The following is a 16,502-nucleotide window of genomic DNA, read 5'->3' on the forward strand; positions in this document are numbered from 1 at the left end:
GTTGTATGAATATTCTGCAGTTGGTCTATCCGTTCTCCTGTGGGTGGGCACAGGGGTTGAAGGAAGCTCCTATGAGCATTAGAGGACACATCCTTTGTGGTCACACCTTTCACTTCTTTTCTGGATGACACCTGGGGGTAGAATCTTCAGGCCAAGTGGCAGGTGCGTGTTAACATGTTAGTGCTTGGTGTTGTCAGTCTTCAGAGCTGGTGTGTAGTGGTATCTTGTTGTGGGACTTTTTTGTTTGTCTTTTATTTTGTGACACGGTCTCTCTCTCTGTTACCCAGGCTGGAGTGCAGTGGCACAATCATGGCTCACTGCAGCCTTGATCCCCCAGGCTCAAGCAGTCTTCCCACTTCAGCCTCCCGAGTAGCTGGGACCACCGGTATGCACCACCACACCCAGCTAATTTTTTACTTTTTCTACAGGCAGGGTCTCACTATGTTGGCCAGGCTGGTCTTGAACTCCTGGGCTCAAGCAATCCTCCCACCTGGGCCTCCCAAAGTGTTGGATTATAAGCATGAGCCACCATGACTGGCCTTGGGGTGTGTTTTGTTTTGTGTTTTTGTTGTTTTCGAGACACTGTCTCACCCTGTCATTCGGGCTGGAGTGCTGTGGCATGACCCCAGCTCACTGCAACCTCCACCTCCCAGGTTCAAGTGATTCTTCTGCCTCAGCCTCCCGAGTAGCTGGGATTATTACAGGTGCACGCCACCATGCCTGGCTAATTTTTGTATTTTTAGTAGAGATGGTGTTGGTCAGGCTGGTCTCAAACTCCTGACCACAGGTGGTCTGTCCACCTCGGCCTCCCAAAGTGCTGGGATTACAGATGTGAGCCACCGCGCCCAGCCTCTTGGTGGGTTTTGAGTTGCATTTCCCTGTGACTAATGATGCTGAGCACTTTTTCATGTGTTTATTAGCCATTTGTGTAACTTCCTTTGTGCAAACTCTATCAAATCTGCTGCCACAAACACAGAGACCTCACCCGCCGCAGTTTGTTTTCAAGGACAGCCTCCTCTCCAGCTTCCGCCTGTCTTCACCCGCTCTCCAGTGCCTTCCAGGAGTTTTTTTTAACATGTCTGTTTTTGTTCAGTATCTATCTTTGTTATCCATGGGGGGTCAGTCCACCCAGGCTGCTCCACCATTGCTCCCTGTGGGGCGAGTTTACTTGTTAAAATTATATTTATTATAGATGCTGTGGAGATGCTTGCCCTTCCTTTTCTGTGACCTGTGCAGTGAAGGGAATGTGTGGGTTCATCCAGGTTGGGTCTTGGGAAGTGGTTTGATAGAAAAGGAGGGGAGGGCTCGAGGCAGAGGCTTGGGGTCAATCTAATGATGGCCAAGGCACTGAGTCGAGAGGCAGGCAGGAGAGGGCAGGAGACAGACTCATGAAGGTGGCAAGGTCAATAAATGGAAAACCATGAAACGAAGGAATTACTGTATAGAGAAATTACCTGCTTGATTAGGTAAACAGGAAAATAGCAGCTTGTGTCATGAGTGAGGATGCCTGAAGCTCAGATTGCAGTGGAGCCGCGGTCACTGGAGATGACCTGGGAAAGACCACAGACCCAGGAGTGAGGGGCTGGGGTGGGATGGGAGATGGAGGAGATGGGGTGCCCAAAGCTGCAGCCTTGAGCAAATATGGGGGAGAAAGGGGTGGGTCGAGAGCCCTGCAGAGAGGAGGAGGGTGTGAGCCTCTGGAGAGCCGGGCCTGGGTAAGCGGGAAGGGGTCAGGGATGCTCCCACCTTCCTTCCTGACCTATTGGTGGTACAGGTGGATTTCTGCAGGGGAGCAGTGCATGGGACAGCAGCGGCGGCAGCCGAATATCCAGGAGAACAAGCACAAAGGGGACCTGGACTGTCCCACACCCCGGCCTGCTCTGGGGATGCAGGGGTGGGGTGAGCAGCCAGGGAAGGGAGCTACTGGGAGGGCCTGGGCAATGCAGTCACCTGGGTTTTCTTGGTGGGTGAGGCTGTACCCCCTGACTGTACCCAAGTGTCCATGGGTGTACCTGGAATATTGTGGGACAAAAATGGAAACATCAACAAATTCTACTGATGAGAAAACTGCAGTGGCTGGCCCAGAACTGGCAGAGCCAGGATGGGATCTGGGCGTCTGGCTCCAGGCCAGTGTCCTTGGGCCTCCATGTTCTTCTGAAACATCAAGGGTTATGGACTGAATTTGGTCCCCAACCAAATTCGTACATTGAGGTCCTAATCCCCAGTCCCTCAGAATGTGCCTGTATTTGGAGATAGAGCCTTTAAAGAGGTGATGAACGTAAAATGAGGTCATTAAGGTGGGCCTTAATCCAATAGGACTTGTGTCCTTATAAGAAGAGATTAGGGCCAGGCACCGTGGCTCACACCTGTAATTCCAGCACTTTGGGAGGCTGAGGCGGGTGGATCACCTGAGGCCGGAAGTTCGAGACCAGCCTGACCAACATGGTGAAACCCTGTCTCTACTGAAAATACAAAATTAGCTGGGCATAGTGATGCATGCCTGTAATCCCAGCTACTTGGGAGGCTGAGGCAGGAGAATCACTCGAACCCGGGAGATGGAGGTTGCGATGAGCCAAGATTGCGCCATTGCACTCCAGCCTGGACAACAAGAGCAAAACTCCGTTTCAAAAAAAAAAAAAAAAAAAAAAAGAAGAAGAAGAAGAAGAGGAGATTAGGACACACACAGAGGGAAGACCACGTGAGGCTGCAGGGAGAAGACCGCCCTTTGCAAGCTGAGGAGATAGGGCTCAGAAGGAAGCAACCCTGCAGATACCTTGAGACCTGTGAGACAATAAGTGTCTGTTGTTCAAGCCACCCTGTTTCTGTCTGTGGTACCTTATTATGACATCCAGAGCCAACTACTACAGCCAATAAAGAAACAAAAAACATACCCCAGCGTCTGCTTCAGAAAGCAAAGAAAGGGGTCTTGGGCCGGGCATGGTGGCTCATGCCTGTAATCCCAGCATTTTGGGAGGCCGAGGAGGGCAGATCATGAGGTCAGGAGATCGAGACCATCCTGATTAACACGGTGAAACCCCGTCTCTACTAAAAATACAAAAAATTAGCCGGGCGTGGTGGCGGGCGCCTGTATTCCCAGCTACTCGGGAAGCTGAGGCAGGAGAATGGCGTGAACCTGGGAGGCGGAGCTTGCAGTGAGCCGAGATGGCGCCACTGCACTCCAGCCTGGGTAACAGAATGAGACTCCGTCTCAAAAAAAAGAAAGAAAGAAAGAGAAAGAAAGAAAGAAAGAAAGAAAGAAAGAAAGAAAGAAAGAAAGAAAGAAAGAAAGCAAGCAAGCAAGCAAGGGACGTCTTGACTTCAGACTCAGACTTCTGCCTAAATTAGTGAAAACAAAACCAGGAGGGTTCCACAGAGGGAGGTGAGTCCCTGGCTCTCCCCTAGATCCACTGCCGCCTCCGATACCAGGACTATAGCTGGGCCAGCAGCAGCCTTGGTGCTCAATCGTTTCTACCTGGCAGGGGACAGTCCTCCGTGGCCTGGGGCCTTTCTGAGTGGCCATCCTCTCTGCTCCTCTCTGTCTCAGCCACAGGCTCTGGCACAGGCTCGAGGCAGCATTTTCTGCTGCTGCCAGCCCGTGTTGGGAGTGGCCCAGCCCTCCAGGCTGCTGTCCCTGGACTCCTCACTGCTGTGGTGTTCCCCACCATCCTCTGCAACAGCTGGAGGTGAGGGGGTGTGGAGGGAAAGCGGGAGGGGGAGGGGAGCAAGAGGCTGCCCGGAGCAGGGGAACAGAGCCAGGCCAGGGCCGAATCGCAAAGGTCCACAAACCAGCAATGCCCAAGCACACCTGGTGCCCTGGGGAGCCTGGGGGTGCTCTGTATGGCCTTGTTGTCAAAGGCTCCTCACCCTGGGTTCCCTTCTGACCTGGCAATGGCCCCAGAGGAAGGCAGGCAGGCGTTCCATTTGTTAGCAGCAACGCTGCCAGCACTTAGTGTGGATGTTACCCTATTCACCCATCAACGGTTGTCTGCCATTCCCATTTCACAGGCGAGAATGCTGAGGCTGAAGAAAGGAAGTAACATGGTCGCGAGCACAGGACAGGTGGCTGACAGGACAGGCACCAGTGGCCCTGTGTGCCATGGAATTCCTGGGACTTGCAGGGGCGGCCTTCCTTCTGTGCTGTATGTTCAGGGTGCCAGTGGGTGTGTGTGCAGAGAGGTACAGACCTACTTTCACGGAGATGCAGACTTTTCTTCTTGTGTATATGGAAGGGTAGTGGCGAGAGGGAGGAGGTGCAGGGAAACAGAAAATACCCTGGAACTAGCCAGGCTCCATGGCTCATGCCTAGAATCCTAGCTACTCAGGAGGCTGAGTGGGGAGGGTCACTTGAGTCCAGGAGTTCAAGACCAGCCTGGGCAACAGAAGACCGTGTCTCAAAAAATAAAAATAAAAATTCTGGAACTTGAGGGCTACAGAAAAGGGAAGTGCAGATACTGAAGCTCCACCGAGTGAGGAGGGCAGATATTACCACTTTCTCCAACCACTTCTCAGCTTGAACATAATCAAGCCCTACTTCCTCAGCCTGGAAGCCGACCTAGAGTTGGCTCAATTTCTTTAGGGATCTTTCATAAAGGTGGTGGTGGTGGTGAAGGTGGAGGTGATGGTGATGGTGAAGATGGAGGTAGAGATGGTGATGATGGTGGAGGTAATGGTGATGGAAGTGGAAGCAATGGTGCTGGAGGTGGAGGTGACGGTGATAGAGGTGGAGGCTATGGTGGGGGTGGAAGTGATGGTGGAGGTGGTGGAGGTAGAGGTGATGGTGGAAGTGTAGGCGATGGTGGAGGTGGAGGTGATGATGGTGGAGGCAGAGATGATGGTGGAGGTGATGGTAGAGGTGGAGGCTATGGTGGGGGTGGAAGTGATGGTGGAGGTGGTGGAGGTAGAGAAGATGGTGGAGGTGGTGGCGATGGTGGAGGTGGAGATGATGGTTGTGGTGGAGGTGATGGAGGTGAAGGTGATGGTGACAGAAGAGGTGGTAGATGTGGAGGTGATGGTGGTGGAGGAGATGGAGGTGATGGTAGATGTGGAGGTGATAGTGAAGGTGGAGGTGACGGTGGAGGTGGAGGTGATGGTGGAGGTAATGGTGGTGGAAGTGGGGGCAATGGTGCTGGAGGTGGAAACAATGGTGGAAGTGGAGGCGATTGTGGAGGTGGAGGAGATAGTGATGGTGGTAGTGGAGGTAGAGGTGATGGTGGTGGAGGAGGTGGAGGTGATGGTGGATGTGAAGGTGATGGTATAGGTGGAGGTGATGGCAGAGGTGGAGGTGAGGGTGGAGGTAATGGTGGTGGAGGTGGAGGTAATGGTGCTAGAGGTGGAGGTGAGGGTGGAGGTAATGGTGGAAGTGGAAGCAATGGTGGAGGTGATGATGGTGGAGATGGAGGTGATGGCGGTGGAGGTGGAAGTGATCGTGGGGGTAATGGTGGAGGTGCAGGTGATGGTGGTTGAGGTGACGGTAGAGGAGGTGGTGGAGGTGGAGGTGATGATGGTGGAGGTGGAGGTGATGGTGACAAAGGTGATGGTGGAGGTAATGGAGGTGGAGGTGATGGTGGTGGATGTGGAGGTGATGGTGGTGGAGGACATGGAGGTAATGGTGGTAGAAGTGGAAGTAATGGTGCTGAAGGTGGAGGTGATGATGGAGGTGGAGGTGATGGTGGTGGTGGAGGTAACAGAGGTGGAGGTGATAGTGGTGGAAGAGATGGTGGATGTGGAGGTGATGGTGGTGGAGGTGGAGGTGATGGTAGATGTGGAGGTGATGGTAGAGGTGGAGGTAATGGTGGTGGAAGTGAAGGCAATGGTGCTGGGGGTGAAGGCAATGGTGGAAGTGGAGGCGATGGTGGAGGTGGAGGAGATAGTGATGGTGGTAGTGAAGGTGGAGGTGATAGTGATGGAGGTGATGGTGGTGGAGGAGGTGGAGGTATTGTTGGATGTGAAGGTGATGGCAGAATTGGAGGTGATGGCTGAGGTGGAAGTGATGGTGGAGGCAATGGTGGTGGAGGTGGAGGTAATGGTACTGGAGTTGGAGGTGATGGTGGAGGTGGGGGAGGCAGTGATGGTGATGGTGGATGTGAGGGTGATGGTAGAGGTGAAGGTGATGGTGGATGTGGAGGAAATGGTGCTGGAGGTGGAGGCGATGGTGGAGGTGCAGGAGATAGTGATGATGGTAATGGAGGGGGAGGTGATAGTGATGGAGGAGGTGGTGGAGATGGTGATGGAGGAGGTGGAGGTGATGGCATAGGTGGAGGTGATGGTAGAATTGGGGGTGATGGCAGAGGTGGAGATGATGATGGTGGACGTAATGGTGGTGGAGGTAGAGGCAATGGTGTAGGTGGGGGAGTTAGTGATGGATGTGGTGGAGGTGATGGGGGATGTGAGGGTGATGGCAGAGGTGGAGGTGATGGTGGGTGTGGAGGTGGAGGTGATGGAGGTGGAGGTGATGGTGGATGTGGAGGTGGAGGCCATGGTGGAGGTAATGGTGCTGGAGGTGGAGGCGATGATGCAGTTGGAGGAGGTAATGATGGTGATGGAGGAGGTGGTGGAGGTGGAAGTGATGGCAGAGGTGTAGGTAATGATGCTGGAGGTGGAGGTGATGGTGGATGTGAAGGTGATGGTAGCGGTGGAGGTGATGGTAGAATTGGGGGTGATGGTAGAGGTGGAGGTGATGGTGGTGGAGGTGGAGGTAATGGTGCTGGAGGTAGAGGCAATGGTGGAGGTGGGGGAGGTAGCGATGGTGGTAGTGAAGGTGGAGGTGATGGTGGTGGAGGTGGTGATGGTGGTGATGCTGGTGGAGGTGATGTGATAGTGGCGGTGATGGTGGTGATGCTGGTGGAGGTGATGTGATAGTGGCGGTGATGGTGGTGGAGATGATACTGATGGTAGAGGTAAAGGTAATGGTGGAGATGACAGCTGTGGTTCCATGGAGGGGGCGGTGATGGTGATGATGACCATGATGACAGCGTGGGATGTGTTCATTGAAGATGGGACTGAGGTGGGGATGAAAGAAGTCATAGAAGACCAGGGCAGAGCCTCTGGGGGCTTGGAGTTCACCGCTGAGAGCTGGGACAGCCAGGATTGGAGCCATGTCTGCACCGGGTTTGTTTGTTACCAGGCTCCCCAGGGGTGTCTGTGGAGTGGAGCCTCCCACACTGGGAAGGACTTAGCCCCATTTAGGAACAATGGGAAAGGTAAGACCAGGTGTGTGTGGGAGTGGGCAGGAGCTGGGGAGGTGGCAGAAAGGAGGGGCCAAGGCTGCCGACTCACCTGCTTCCCACTTGCAAGGCAGCCTCCCCGGGGTGGCATCCATGCACCTGGGCTGACATGATCGGGCCTCTGTGGGGGGCCAGCCCCTGCCTGGTGCCTGTGTCCGTGTTGTCCACTCGCAGGCTCCTGAGAGGTCACCCTTCCTGGGGAGCCTCCTGGGATACCTCCTCCGCAGAGTCTGACTCTCTCCTTCCCTCTGGCCTCGTGCTTGCTGCCCCAACCTGCCACCGTGCCTCTGACAGTGTTGGTGCCCTGTGCCCCGCACTGTGGGTAAACAGCTTGAGGTTTCCTGGAGTTTGTGGAAGGAAGTCCTGGATTTGCCACCAACTGGCTCTGGGACCGTGGAGCACTACTGGTCCCTTCCATGTGCCTCAGTTTACCATCCAGCCAAGGAAGCCGGTTGGATGGCCTCCAAAGAGGGTGCCAGGAGGCCCACCCTGGCCAGGAGCGGGACTGAAAGCTTCCGCAACAGCTCTAGCAGTCAGCTGAGTGTAAGCACAGTGTGGCAGAGCTGGGCAGGCTGGAGGGGCCCCAGGAAACAACATGCCCCCTAGGGGACAGCAGCTCATCCTCCTTTCCTGCATGGTTAGCATAGCAACAGCCTCCTCCTCTGGGTTGAGAAGGCCTGGGCTGAGTCGTGGGCCCAACTGGGAATATGAGAGGGCCTCCCTGCAGGACAGGGCACTGGTCCAAACTCAGCAGGAGGCAGGGTGGGTGTGGGAGGGGGTAGGGGAGGAGCCAGCACCACCTCCCAGAAGGAAGGACCTGCATTTGGGGTCCGGACTGGGAAGGCAGCAGGAGCTGGCCCAAGAGGGGCAGGCCCTTGCACACCAGCTCATCCTGACTTCGAGGACTCTCTGGCCAGCACCATCCCCACTCTGTCCTGGGCCTGGGGCTTACCCTGGCTCTTCTCAAGCCAAGAGGGCACTGTGTTGACGCTTACAGCACATGTGGAGGCCCTGCCCCATCTGGTCTGGAAAGGAAGGTCGTGCTCCCCGCAGGGAGGGCTCAGGGCTAATGACCCCCTGCAAGTCCTCTGGAGGGAGCAGGGCAGAGGAGGAGGCGTGGAACTGCCCACCCCAGCCTCATCAGCCCAGAGCCCAGCTCAGCCTGGCACAGGGCTCTAGAAATTTCTGTGCCTTCTCCCACCCGCAAGACGTCAAGGGCGTAGGGTAGTGGGGAGGGCCATGGCATCCCCAGGTTCACAGGTTTCCTCCAGGGTCCAGCCTCCTTCCGCAGGGCAAGAAACCACTGTGGGCCGGGCGCAGTGGCTCACGCTTGTAATCCCAGCACTTTGGGAGGCCGAGGTGGGCGGATCACGAGGTCAGGAGATCGAGACCACAGTGAAACCCCGTCTCTACTAAAAATACAAAAAAAAATTAGCTGGGTGTGGTGGCGGGCGCCTGTAGTCCCAGCTACTCGGAGAGGCTGAGGCAGGAGAATGGCGTGAACCCGGGAGGCGGAGCTTACAGTGAGCCGAGATCGTGCCACTGCACTCCAGCCTGGGCGACAGAACAAGACTCCGTCTCAAAAAAAAAAAAAAGAAACCACTGTGGCCTCCCCTGCCCAAGCTGGCCTGTGTCCTGCGCCTCCCTGACAGATCTGCCTCCCTGGACTCCCCTCCCCCAAACGCTGGCAGTTGGGGACAAACCTGGGGAAAGAGGGGGTGCCACCTCAGCCCTGTCCCAGCCTCCCCCATCCACCAGCATGAGCACGTGGTGGTATCTGGGACGCCTGTTCCCACCCGTCCTCAGGAATAGTCACTGCCGTTTCCACCGGAGGTGGGCTTTATTACTGTTGCCATGATGTGAAAAGAGGAAGACAGCACCCATTCCCACGCCTCCTAGACACTGTGCACCAACTGTCTGCTGGGGTTAGCACGGAGCTGTCCCCACCCCCAGGGTCAGAGCACCCACAGGTGCCGAGCTGGCCCAGGAGACCCCCACACTGCTGTTCGCCTTGTGTCTGCACAGGCCTCCACTAAACTCTCCCACACAATTAGTGTCTTAAATATATGTACACGTATATATTTCGTCCCAGCTGTGTCAGTTATAAAATTAAAACTGACCACTTCTCCTTACATTATCTTCACAGTAGCTGTGCAGAAGACAACAAATCCAGTGTCGATAGTTTAGGGCAGGCTGCCCACCTCAGCAAAGGGAAGTTATTCCCCCACGGGAGCCACTGGGGGAACCAGTGCCGCGGCCACAGCTCCGTGCGTGGGCGGCAGTGTAGCTGCGCATCTACAGGGTGCCAGGTTGGTTTGGGCCTTGCCATGTGCCAGACGCATGCGCGCGCGCGCACACACACACACACACACACACACACACACTCTTATGGAGCCCATCACACCAACTCCTTGCAGAGGTGGGGGCTGGGGCCCAGGACAATCAGAAGCAGGGCCCCTCCCCCAGCTGTCTCGAGACCAAAGCCATCCAGAGCCTCTAAGCCCTGGGGCATCACCCAGAAGCGCTGGGCTCCCAGGCTGGCACCCAGCACACCAGGAGCCCAGGGCGCGTGGGAGATGCGCTAGAGACGGTCTTTCACTCCAGACCAGGCTGACTAATAAATATGACATCCAGTGTTGTCAGGAGGAGAGAAAATAACGTAGACTTGGCTGGACTCTGTTGTCAAGGCCATTCCCAGTCACAGAGGAAACATCCCAGGTGGTCTCCAGGCGTCCAGGTGGCTCTGCACCTGCTGACCCCCAGAGGCCAGTGAGGCTCCACTGCTTCTGGCAGCAAGATGTGCTTCATTAGGCAGGCAAAGCAGGGCGACCTGAACCAACGACATGTGTGGGGGTCGTGGTCTCCACATTCTATTCATGTTCGAGGAGCATCAGTCTCCCAAGACTGTGATGGAGGCCCCTAGGGTGCTGCGACGACTCCCACTCCTCACCTGCCCCTAACCCTGCTGCCACGGCCACTTTCACCCATGTCTCGCAGTGGGGAAAGGAGGGCCCGCAAACCCTGCCCCTGGCAGACAGGGCAGCCTTTGCCTCTGCTCAGTCAGTGCATGGAAACGCCCACAGCTCCAGGGAGACCCCCTAGCAGGCAGAGTGACCTTCAAGGTAAGGCCCACGGTGGCCCAGCAGCAGCACAGAGCTCAGTGGCCCAGGCCCCACCCTGGGGGATGCCCAGAGGCTTCCTAGACCTGCACTCAGGCAGACAAGCATGTGGCTGGGTGGCCACCAGCAGACATCTGGCCGCCTCAGGAGGCTCTTCCTGAGTCTAAAGAGAATCCAGTTCCAAATTCCCACTTTCTCTGCTGAAAGTTACAGTGTGGTCATAATTGCACGCTCTCATGGACCCACATCCCAACCGAGTGACAATGACGCCACAGCCACTCAGCCTCTAGCTGGCTCTACTCCTGCTGCCTTAGGATCCCTGCTGGGCCTGCACCCCCCCACCCCGAGACACCAGCTGTGCCCAGATGGCCCCTGCTGGCACTCACTGTGCCCCAGGCCTTCCTGGCAGGGGTTCCTGCTGCCACTCCCCAGGAGTGTCCCGTTCCCTCCCAGCACCCCAATGGGATGCACACCAACAACTTCTCTGACACGTGAATAATTCACCTAGTGTGGGGCCAGGCTCATGAAGACCTCCCCAAGCCTGCCAGAGAGGTGGTCAGGAAAGTCCCGGGTCGGGAGATGGATGTGCCATCTCACACGGAGAAACGGGGGCAGAGCCAGGTGCTGGTTGGACACCCCTCAGAACTTGGCTGGAGGGGACGGGAGAGGAAAATAGTGTCACAGCCTAGGCAGGGCACAGCCTGGGGGCCGGAATGAGTTGGGGAGTGAGAGGAAAGGAGAGGCAAGGCGGGAGGAAGGCTGCCCAAGTTACCGAGTCTGAGGCCAAGTTCCAGAAGCGGCAGCATTCTCTCTGCCAGGCGGGGGGAGCCACCGGCCGGAGCAGGGAACTCCACCTGGCCAGGCTTCACACCGCATGCTGTGTCCCACCTGGGAGGGCCCATCCCTTCCCTTCCACCCCACCCTCAGGACCCACAGGGATGCATCACACCAGAAGGGACTTGACAAGGCCACAGTGAAACTTGCGGACGTGGCGGTAGAGGTCTCCAGACTGCGTGAAACGGCGCTCACACCACCGGCAGGCATGCGGCTTCTCTCGAGTGTGCACTACGGTGTGGCGGCTCAGGTTGTGGGAGTACTGAAAACTTTTGCCACACTGCACACACGTATAGGGCTTCTCACCCGAGTGTGTCCGCTCGTGCCTCTTCAGTGTGTACGTGCACGAGAAGGTCTTCCCACAGAGCGGGCAAGTGGGTGCCACGCCGTTGGGGGACAGCCGGGCCCGGGTGCTGTCTCGCTCACGGAAGTGGGCACTGAGGTGCAGCTGCAGCACGTGGGAGCTGGGAAACAGCTTGCTGCACAACGGGCAGATGCAGAGGGGCCCACCAGGCCCCAGCTCGTCCTCACTCGCCAGTCGCCCTGCATCCAGCTCCAGCTCCCGGCTGCCTTCTCCGCTGACAGGCAGCGGCTGCAAGCCGACCACCAGGCCCTTGGCTGCAGGAACAGGAGGTGGCTTCGGGGGACTGTGGGGGCTCCTAGAACTGCTGCATTCCTCCTGTTCGCACAGTGAGTCCCGCTCGTCCTTCACCAGTGGCTGGGCCCCTGGCTGCATCTGGCTGCAGAGGGGTGTCTGGAGGACGCACGGTGGGTGGACCCGCTCCTGCCTTGGGCCAGACTTCAGCGACAGGTCTAGGGCCTGGTCTGACTCTTCTGGGACCTGGCAGGGAGGAGGCCCAGATGCTCGAGGAGGGAGGGCAGCCTTGACCCCAAAAGCGGGGAGCTTGGCCTTTCGGGCTGCTGGGCAGAGGTCCGCGGTCCAGACAGGCCAGGGGCACGGTGGCTGAGGAGGTTCTGCCCCAGGGGCAGGGTTCCCCGGGTCCAGACTTCGATCCTTCTCCTGGAGCCTGCCCTTGCAGACCTTGACGATGTCATACATGTGCAGGTAGCTGGCGGCCGCCAGGACGTCCTCCACAGGCAGGCTGCGCAGGTCCAGGCGGCCCTCGTACATGAAGTCCAGCAGGCGGCCGAAGGCGGGCGCCGTGACGATGTCGCCGTTGAGCCGCACCGTGTCGCGACTGCCCGCGGGCCGGTCCCTGTAGAAGAGATGGAAGTAGACGCTGCACGCGGCCAGCACGGCACGGTGGGCCGGGAAGCGCGCGTCGCCCACCAGCACGGTGCAGTCGCATAGGAAGCCCAGCTCGCGCTGCTGCCTCAGGCGGCCCAGCAGCCGTCCGCCGTGCTCAGGAAACTCCATGCCGCCGCCGTCATCACCTGGGCACAAACGGGACGCCCGTCAGCGCGCCTGGAGACGCCCACGAAGCGCTCTTCCCGGCTGCAGGCAGCGCGGAAAGAGCGGCGCGGCAGTGACGCGCGCAACCGCCCGTCCAGAGCCGCCGCGGGCACCTGCCCCGAGCAGGAAAAACTCGATCGAAAGTAAACAGTAGCCGCTCCGCCGCGGGGGCGGGTCCCGGGACTCAGGCGCAGGGGCCAGAGCCGCGCAAACCTGCGCGCGTCCCCGCCCGGGCGCTTCACTCCCGGGCGGCCGCCCGCTCGCGGCGTCCCCGACGCCCGGGTGGCTGCGCCGCCGCCCGCCCCACGCCTCCGCGCCGCCTCCAGCTGCCGCCCGGCCCACCAGATGCCGCCGCCGCCGGCCCCATTTATGGCAGCGCGGCCGCGGGGAGCGGGCCGGCGGGCGGGGCGGGCAGAGCCGGGAGCCCGCCCCCCGCGCTCACCTCCGCCGCCCCGAGCTCCTCTCCGGTCGCCGCCCGCGCCGCGCGCCCTCCCCAGTGCGGCCCTGGCGCGCGTGGAGCTGCGGGCAGCGCGCCCCGGCGGGGAGGGCGCGGGGACGGCGAGGGCGCCGGGCGGGGCGCCCTCCAACTTGGCTGGCCCAGCGCCGCCCGCCGCTCGCCCCGCCCCGGAGAGAGCGAAACTCGGGGCGGGGGCCGGAGGGGGCGGGCCGAGCGACTTCCCGGAGCGGCGGAACCGCTGAGGTCACCCTCGCCCCCCCTTCCCTGTCCGCCCCACCCGGCCGGGCCCCGCGCGCAGCCAGCAGGGGCGCTGGGGTGTTAGAGGGGTTTAGGGCACTGCGCGGGGGCTGGGGGTCTCTCGCGATACTTGGCGCGTTGGCCTGGGTCCCCCACCTCCCAACCTTTCCCGGCATGGGGTCCTCACTGCGCCAGTCTGCAATAGGAACCCTTCCGAGGGTCCTCTTGTATCCCAGCCCGCGTTGGGCAGTCACCCGAGGGTAAACGCGGGACCCTGGCCTCCCGCCACATCGCAGGGCGCCGGCCTTGGGATGGGGTAGGGGGTGCATGGATTGGGGGTCGTTAATTTTGCAAAGATGACACCTTCTTCCTTGAAAGCCTCTTTTTGAATTTAATTTAGCTGGGACCCTCTTCCAAACATTCAAGCAGGATCTCGATCCTGGAGTCCAGAACGGGGACTTCCACCCTCTCCACAGATCCCAGCCCAGCGTCTATGGGGGACCCAGTGCAGAGAGGCACGGAAAACGGGCACCTCCCAGCAGACATGGTGGCATGGGGGGACAAACGCCATAATACAGGGAGTCGGAAGCCCTCCAGAGCCCAGGGTAGGCAGGAACGTGTTCAAGGAGGAGGAGACTCCGGACAGGGGCTGGCATGGGAGTGGGGGTAGGGAGGAGTGGGGGAAGTGTTCCCGGGCAAAGAAGCATTGAGAAGATGTGAGGGGGACGCCTGGTTGTGGGAGAGGGAATCGCCAGAGAAGTAGAGAGTGTGTTTGGCGGGGTTAGGGTCCCTCCCAGGCAGGTGGAGCCTTTTCCCAGGGGCACAACCTGGGCTGCCCTTGACTGAGCAGCTTTGAAGGTACTCTAGACCACCGGATCACCTTCACAACAGTCCCATTAACTAGACTCTTATTTTCATACCTTTTTGGTGAGAGAGGTTAGGTAAGGTACCCAGGGCCATGTATCAGGCAGTAAGTCACTGAACCACGATTTGAATTCAGCCAGTCTCATTCTTCTCTGCCTTGGAGTCCGGGAAATGGAGAATGTAGTGGAGGAGTCGCCCCAGTCAAGGCTGAGCAGTGGGGTGGGGGTGGTGCTGGAAGAGGGGCTGGATCACAAAGGACAGGACCCGGCCAGGTATGTGTGTGCAGGAGGAATGGAGCCCACAGTGGGATCTGAAGTCTGGGAAGGAAGGCCTCGTTGTTATACTAAAATATCATTCCTTGTTTCACCGGATGGCCTGCATCTTTATTTCCTAAACCTGGCAACTGCAGCTTCGACCCCTGGAATGACACTGCACTTACAGCCACTGAGACCAGTTTAGGGACAGCAGAGGCCTGGCTCCCATTGCCGCCGGCCATCCACCCTAAGGACCCCTTCCTGAGGAAGGTCAACTCCCTTCTCTCCACCCATTTAAATAATCAGCTGCCTTGCCCCAGCCACCAGTAGGAATAGCTGAATTCAAGTAAGTTAAGGGTGAACTCAGATGTGACTGCTCCCTTCCTGCCCTGCCTGGATCAGAGCCCTGCCCCAGCCCCTCCCAACCTTGAGCATGACCAAACCTTTAACCTCTTTGAACCTTGATAATCCTCATCTGCAAAATGGGAGTCAGAGTGCATCCCGGGGTCTTTGTGAAAATTAACTACAGGGCCTGGCACTCAGCAGGCTCTCAGGTTCTGGAATGTTCTTCCCCAAAGAACCCTTCACTGGTTTCTCTTCATTCCTGTCTCTGCTGAAAGTCCACTCCTTAGTCAGGGTGGCCATTCCTGCCCACGTTAGCTAAGCTCCCTCGCAATCCCTTCAGCTGCTTACCCTCCTCTCCAGCCCATTCCGGGTGTCCTGTGATTGTGGGATATCCCATCTCCTTCTGAAAGGGAAGGGGCTGTTTTGTTCACTTGGTGCTTAAAAGTTGGCAGGATGCAAGTGGGTGTTCAGTAAATGCTTGTTGAGTGAATGCGTGATGGTTGCTTCTGTGAGTGATAACTGGTCCCACCACCCCTACTCCTGACTCCTCTGTGGCAACAGTCCAGCCCTGCCTGCCCACACCCCCAGCCCCTGAGCCTTCAGAGCAAGTAGGGGTGGCCTGCCACACTGGGGCTCTGGGCAAAAGGCTGACAGCTCCCCACTGCAGGCTGGGAGCAAGCACCCTAGCCTGCCCTGCCTGGCTGGCAGGACAGAGAGAGCCTGGACACTTAATGGGGGTTGTGGTACACAGGGAGGGTCAGGATGCTGCTTTCAGGAGCCTAGGGTAGGACCTGGAAGGCGGGCCCAGCTAGGAATGGGCTAGAGGAGGGGGAGGGGACAATGGGAGAGAAGCTCCTTGTCCCTCTCAGGTTGGGATGTCTGGGTTCAAGTCCCTCCTGCCCCACACTGATCAGGGAAGGGGGTCTGTCCCAGACAGACAGCGCCTAGAGTTGGTGCTGGGATCCCTGCCAGCCTGTAGTCCTCAGAGCCCCTGTGACTGGCTGGGTCTCAAGTGCAGGAATGACAGGACACGGTCACACAGCCACTGTCGCGGCGGTGGTGGTTCAGGCAGAACCTCTGCAGACTCAGGCGGCCATCTGGCCTGGGAGCTGCCCTGAGGCCCCGCCCTGCAGCTGCTGCCGGGACCTACACTGCCCAGGGCCCTCGAGTCCTGCCCCCGGCCAGCAGCTGCAGAAGGTGACAGGGCAGGAGGCCCCTGAGCTCTGGGAGGAGGCAGCCGGCGGGCCCTCCCCTGGTGCAGCAGTTTTTGTCGGAAACATCTGGCCACAGAGCACCTCAGCAGTCCCAGCAGCAGCCGTGGGGCTGGGTTCTCTCCTGCCCATTCTGTCTGGGGTGGGAGGGGGTGTTCTTGAAGAGAGGACTCTGCTTTCCCTCTGGGAGGCCAGAGAAGAGGGAGCTGGCCCTGCCCACTGGGAGACCCCGTCTTGGGGGAGGGCAGTTCATGCCAAGGTGAAGACAGGACTGGAGTGTGGGGCCCACAGCGGGTTGCAGGCACCAGCGGATGCCAGGGCACCAGGCTGGGAAGACTGAGAGGCCTCCTTGGAGACAGGCAGTGCAAAATAAGCAGGAGGTCTGACCACTTCAAGAACAGTCTGCAGTGTCACTGCCTCTTCCATCAGAGGGTGCCCTGCTCCCTCCCACACCCCCCAGCCTCAGCATCCTCTGCTTCCTCCCTGAATTCCTTCCTCCATCCTTGCATGGCAGGGCCCAGGATGGTGGACAGATACCAGGAAC

At 58.5% G+C, this 16,502-nt stretch overlaps 1 protein-coding gene across 1 annotated transcript; it reads right to left on the minus strand.

Moving 5' to 3' along the window:
- Window positions 1-9,044: 9,044 nt before the first annotated feature.
- On the minus strand, window positions 9,045-13,180 carry ZBTB42 (zinc finger and BTB domain containing 42). The gene is made up of 2 exons (XM_055287979.2): window positions 13,033-13,180; window positions 9,045-12,571 (listed from the first exon to the last, which is right to left on the minus strand). Exon 2 carries the CDS (start codon window positions 12,552-12,554, stop codon window positions 11,286-11,288), a length of 1,269 nt encoding a protein of 422 aa, XP_055143954.1. The 5' UTR covers window positions 12,555-12,571; window positions 13,033-13,180; the 3' UTR covers window positions 9,045-11,285.
- Between the last annotated feature and the right edge of the window lie 3,322 nt (window positions 13,181-16,502).

Source organism: Symphalangus syndactylus, chromosome 8 (genome assembly GCF_028878055.3).
Source record: "Symphalangus syndactylus isolate Jambi chromosome 8, NHGRI_mSymSyn1-v2.1_pri, whole genome shotgun sequence".
NCBI lineage: Eukaryota > Metazoa > Chordata > Mammalia > Primates > Hylobatidae > Symphalangus > Symphalangus syndactylus.

Coding starts and splice junctions, on each gene's coding strand:
- ZBTB42 (XM_055287979.2), bottom strand. CDS start 12,554: ATGGAGTTTCCTGAGCACGGCGGACGGCTGCTGGGCCGCCTGAGGCAG.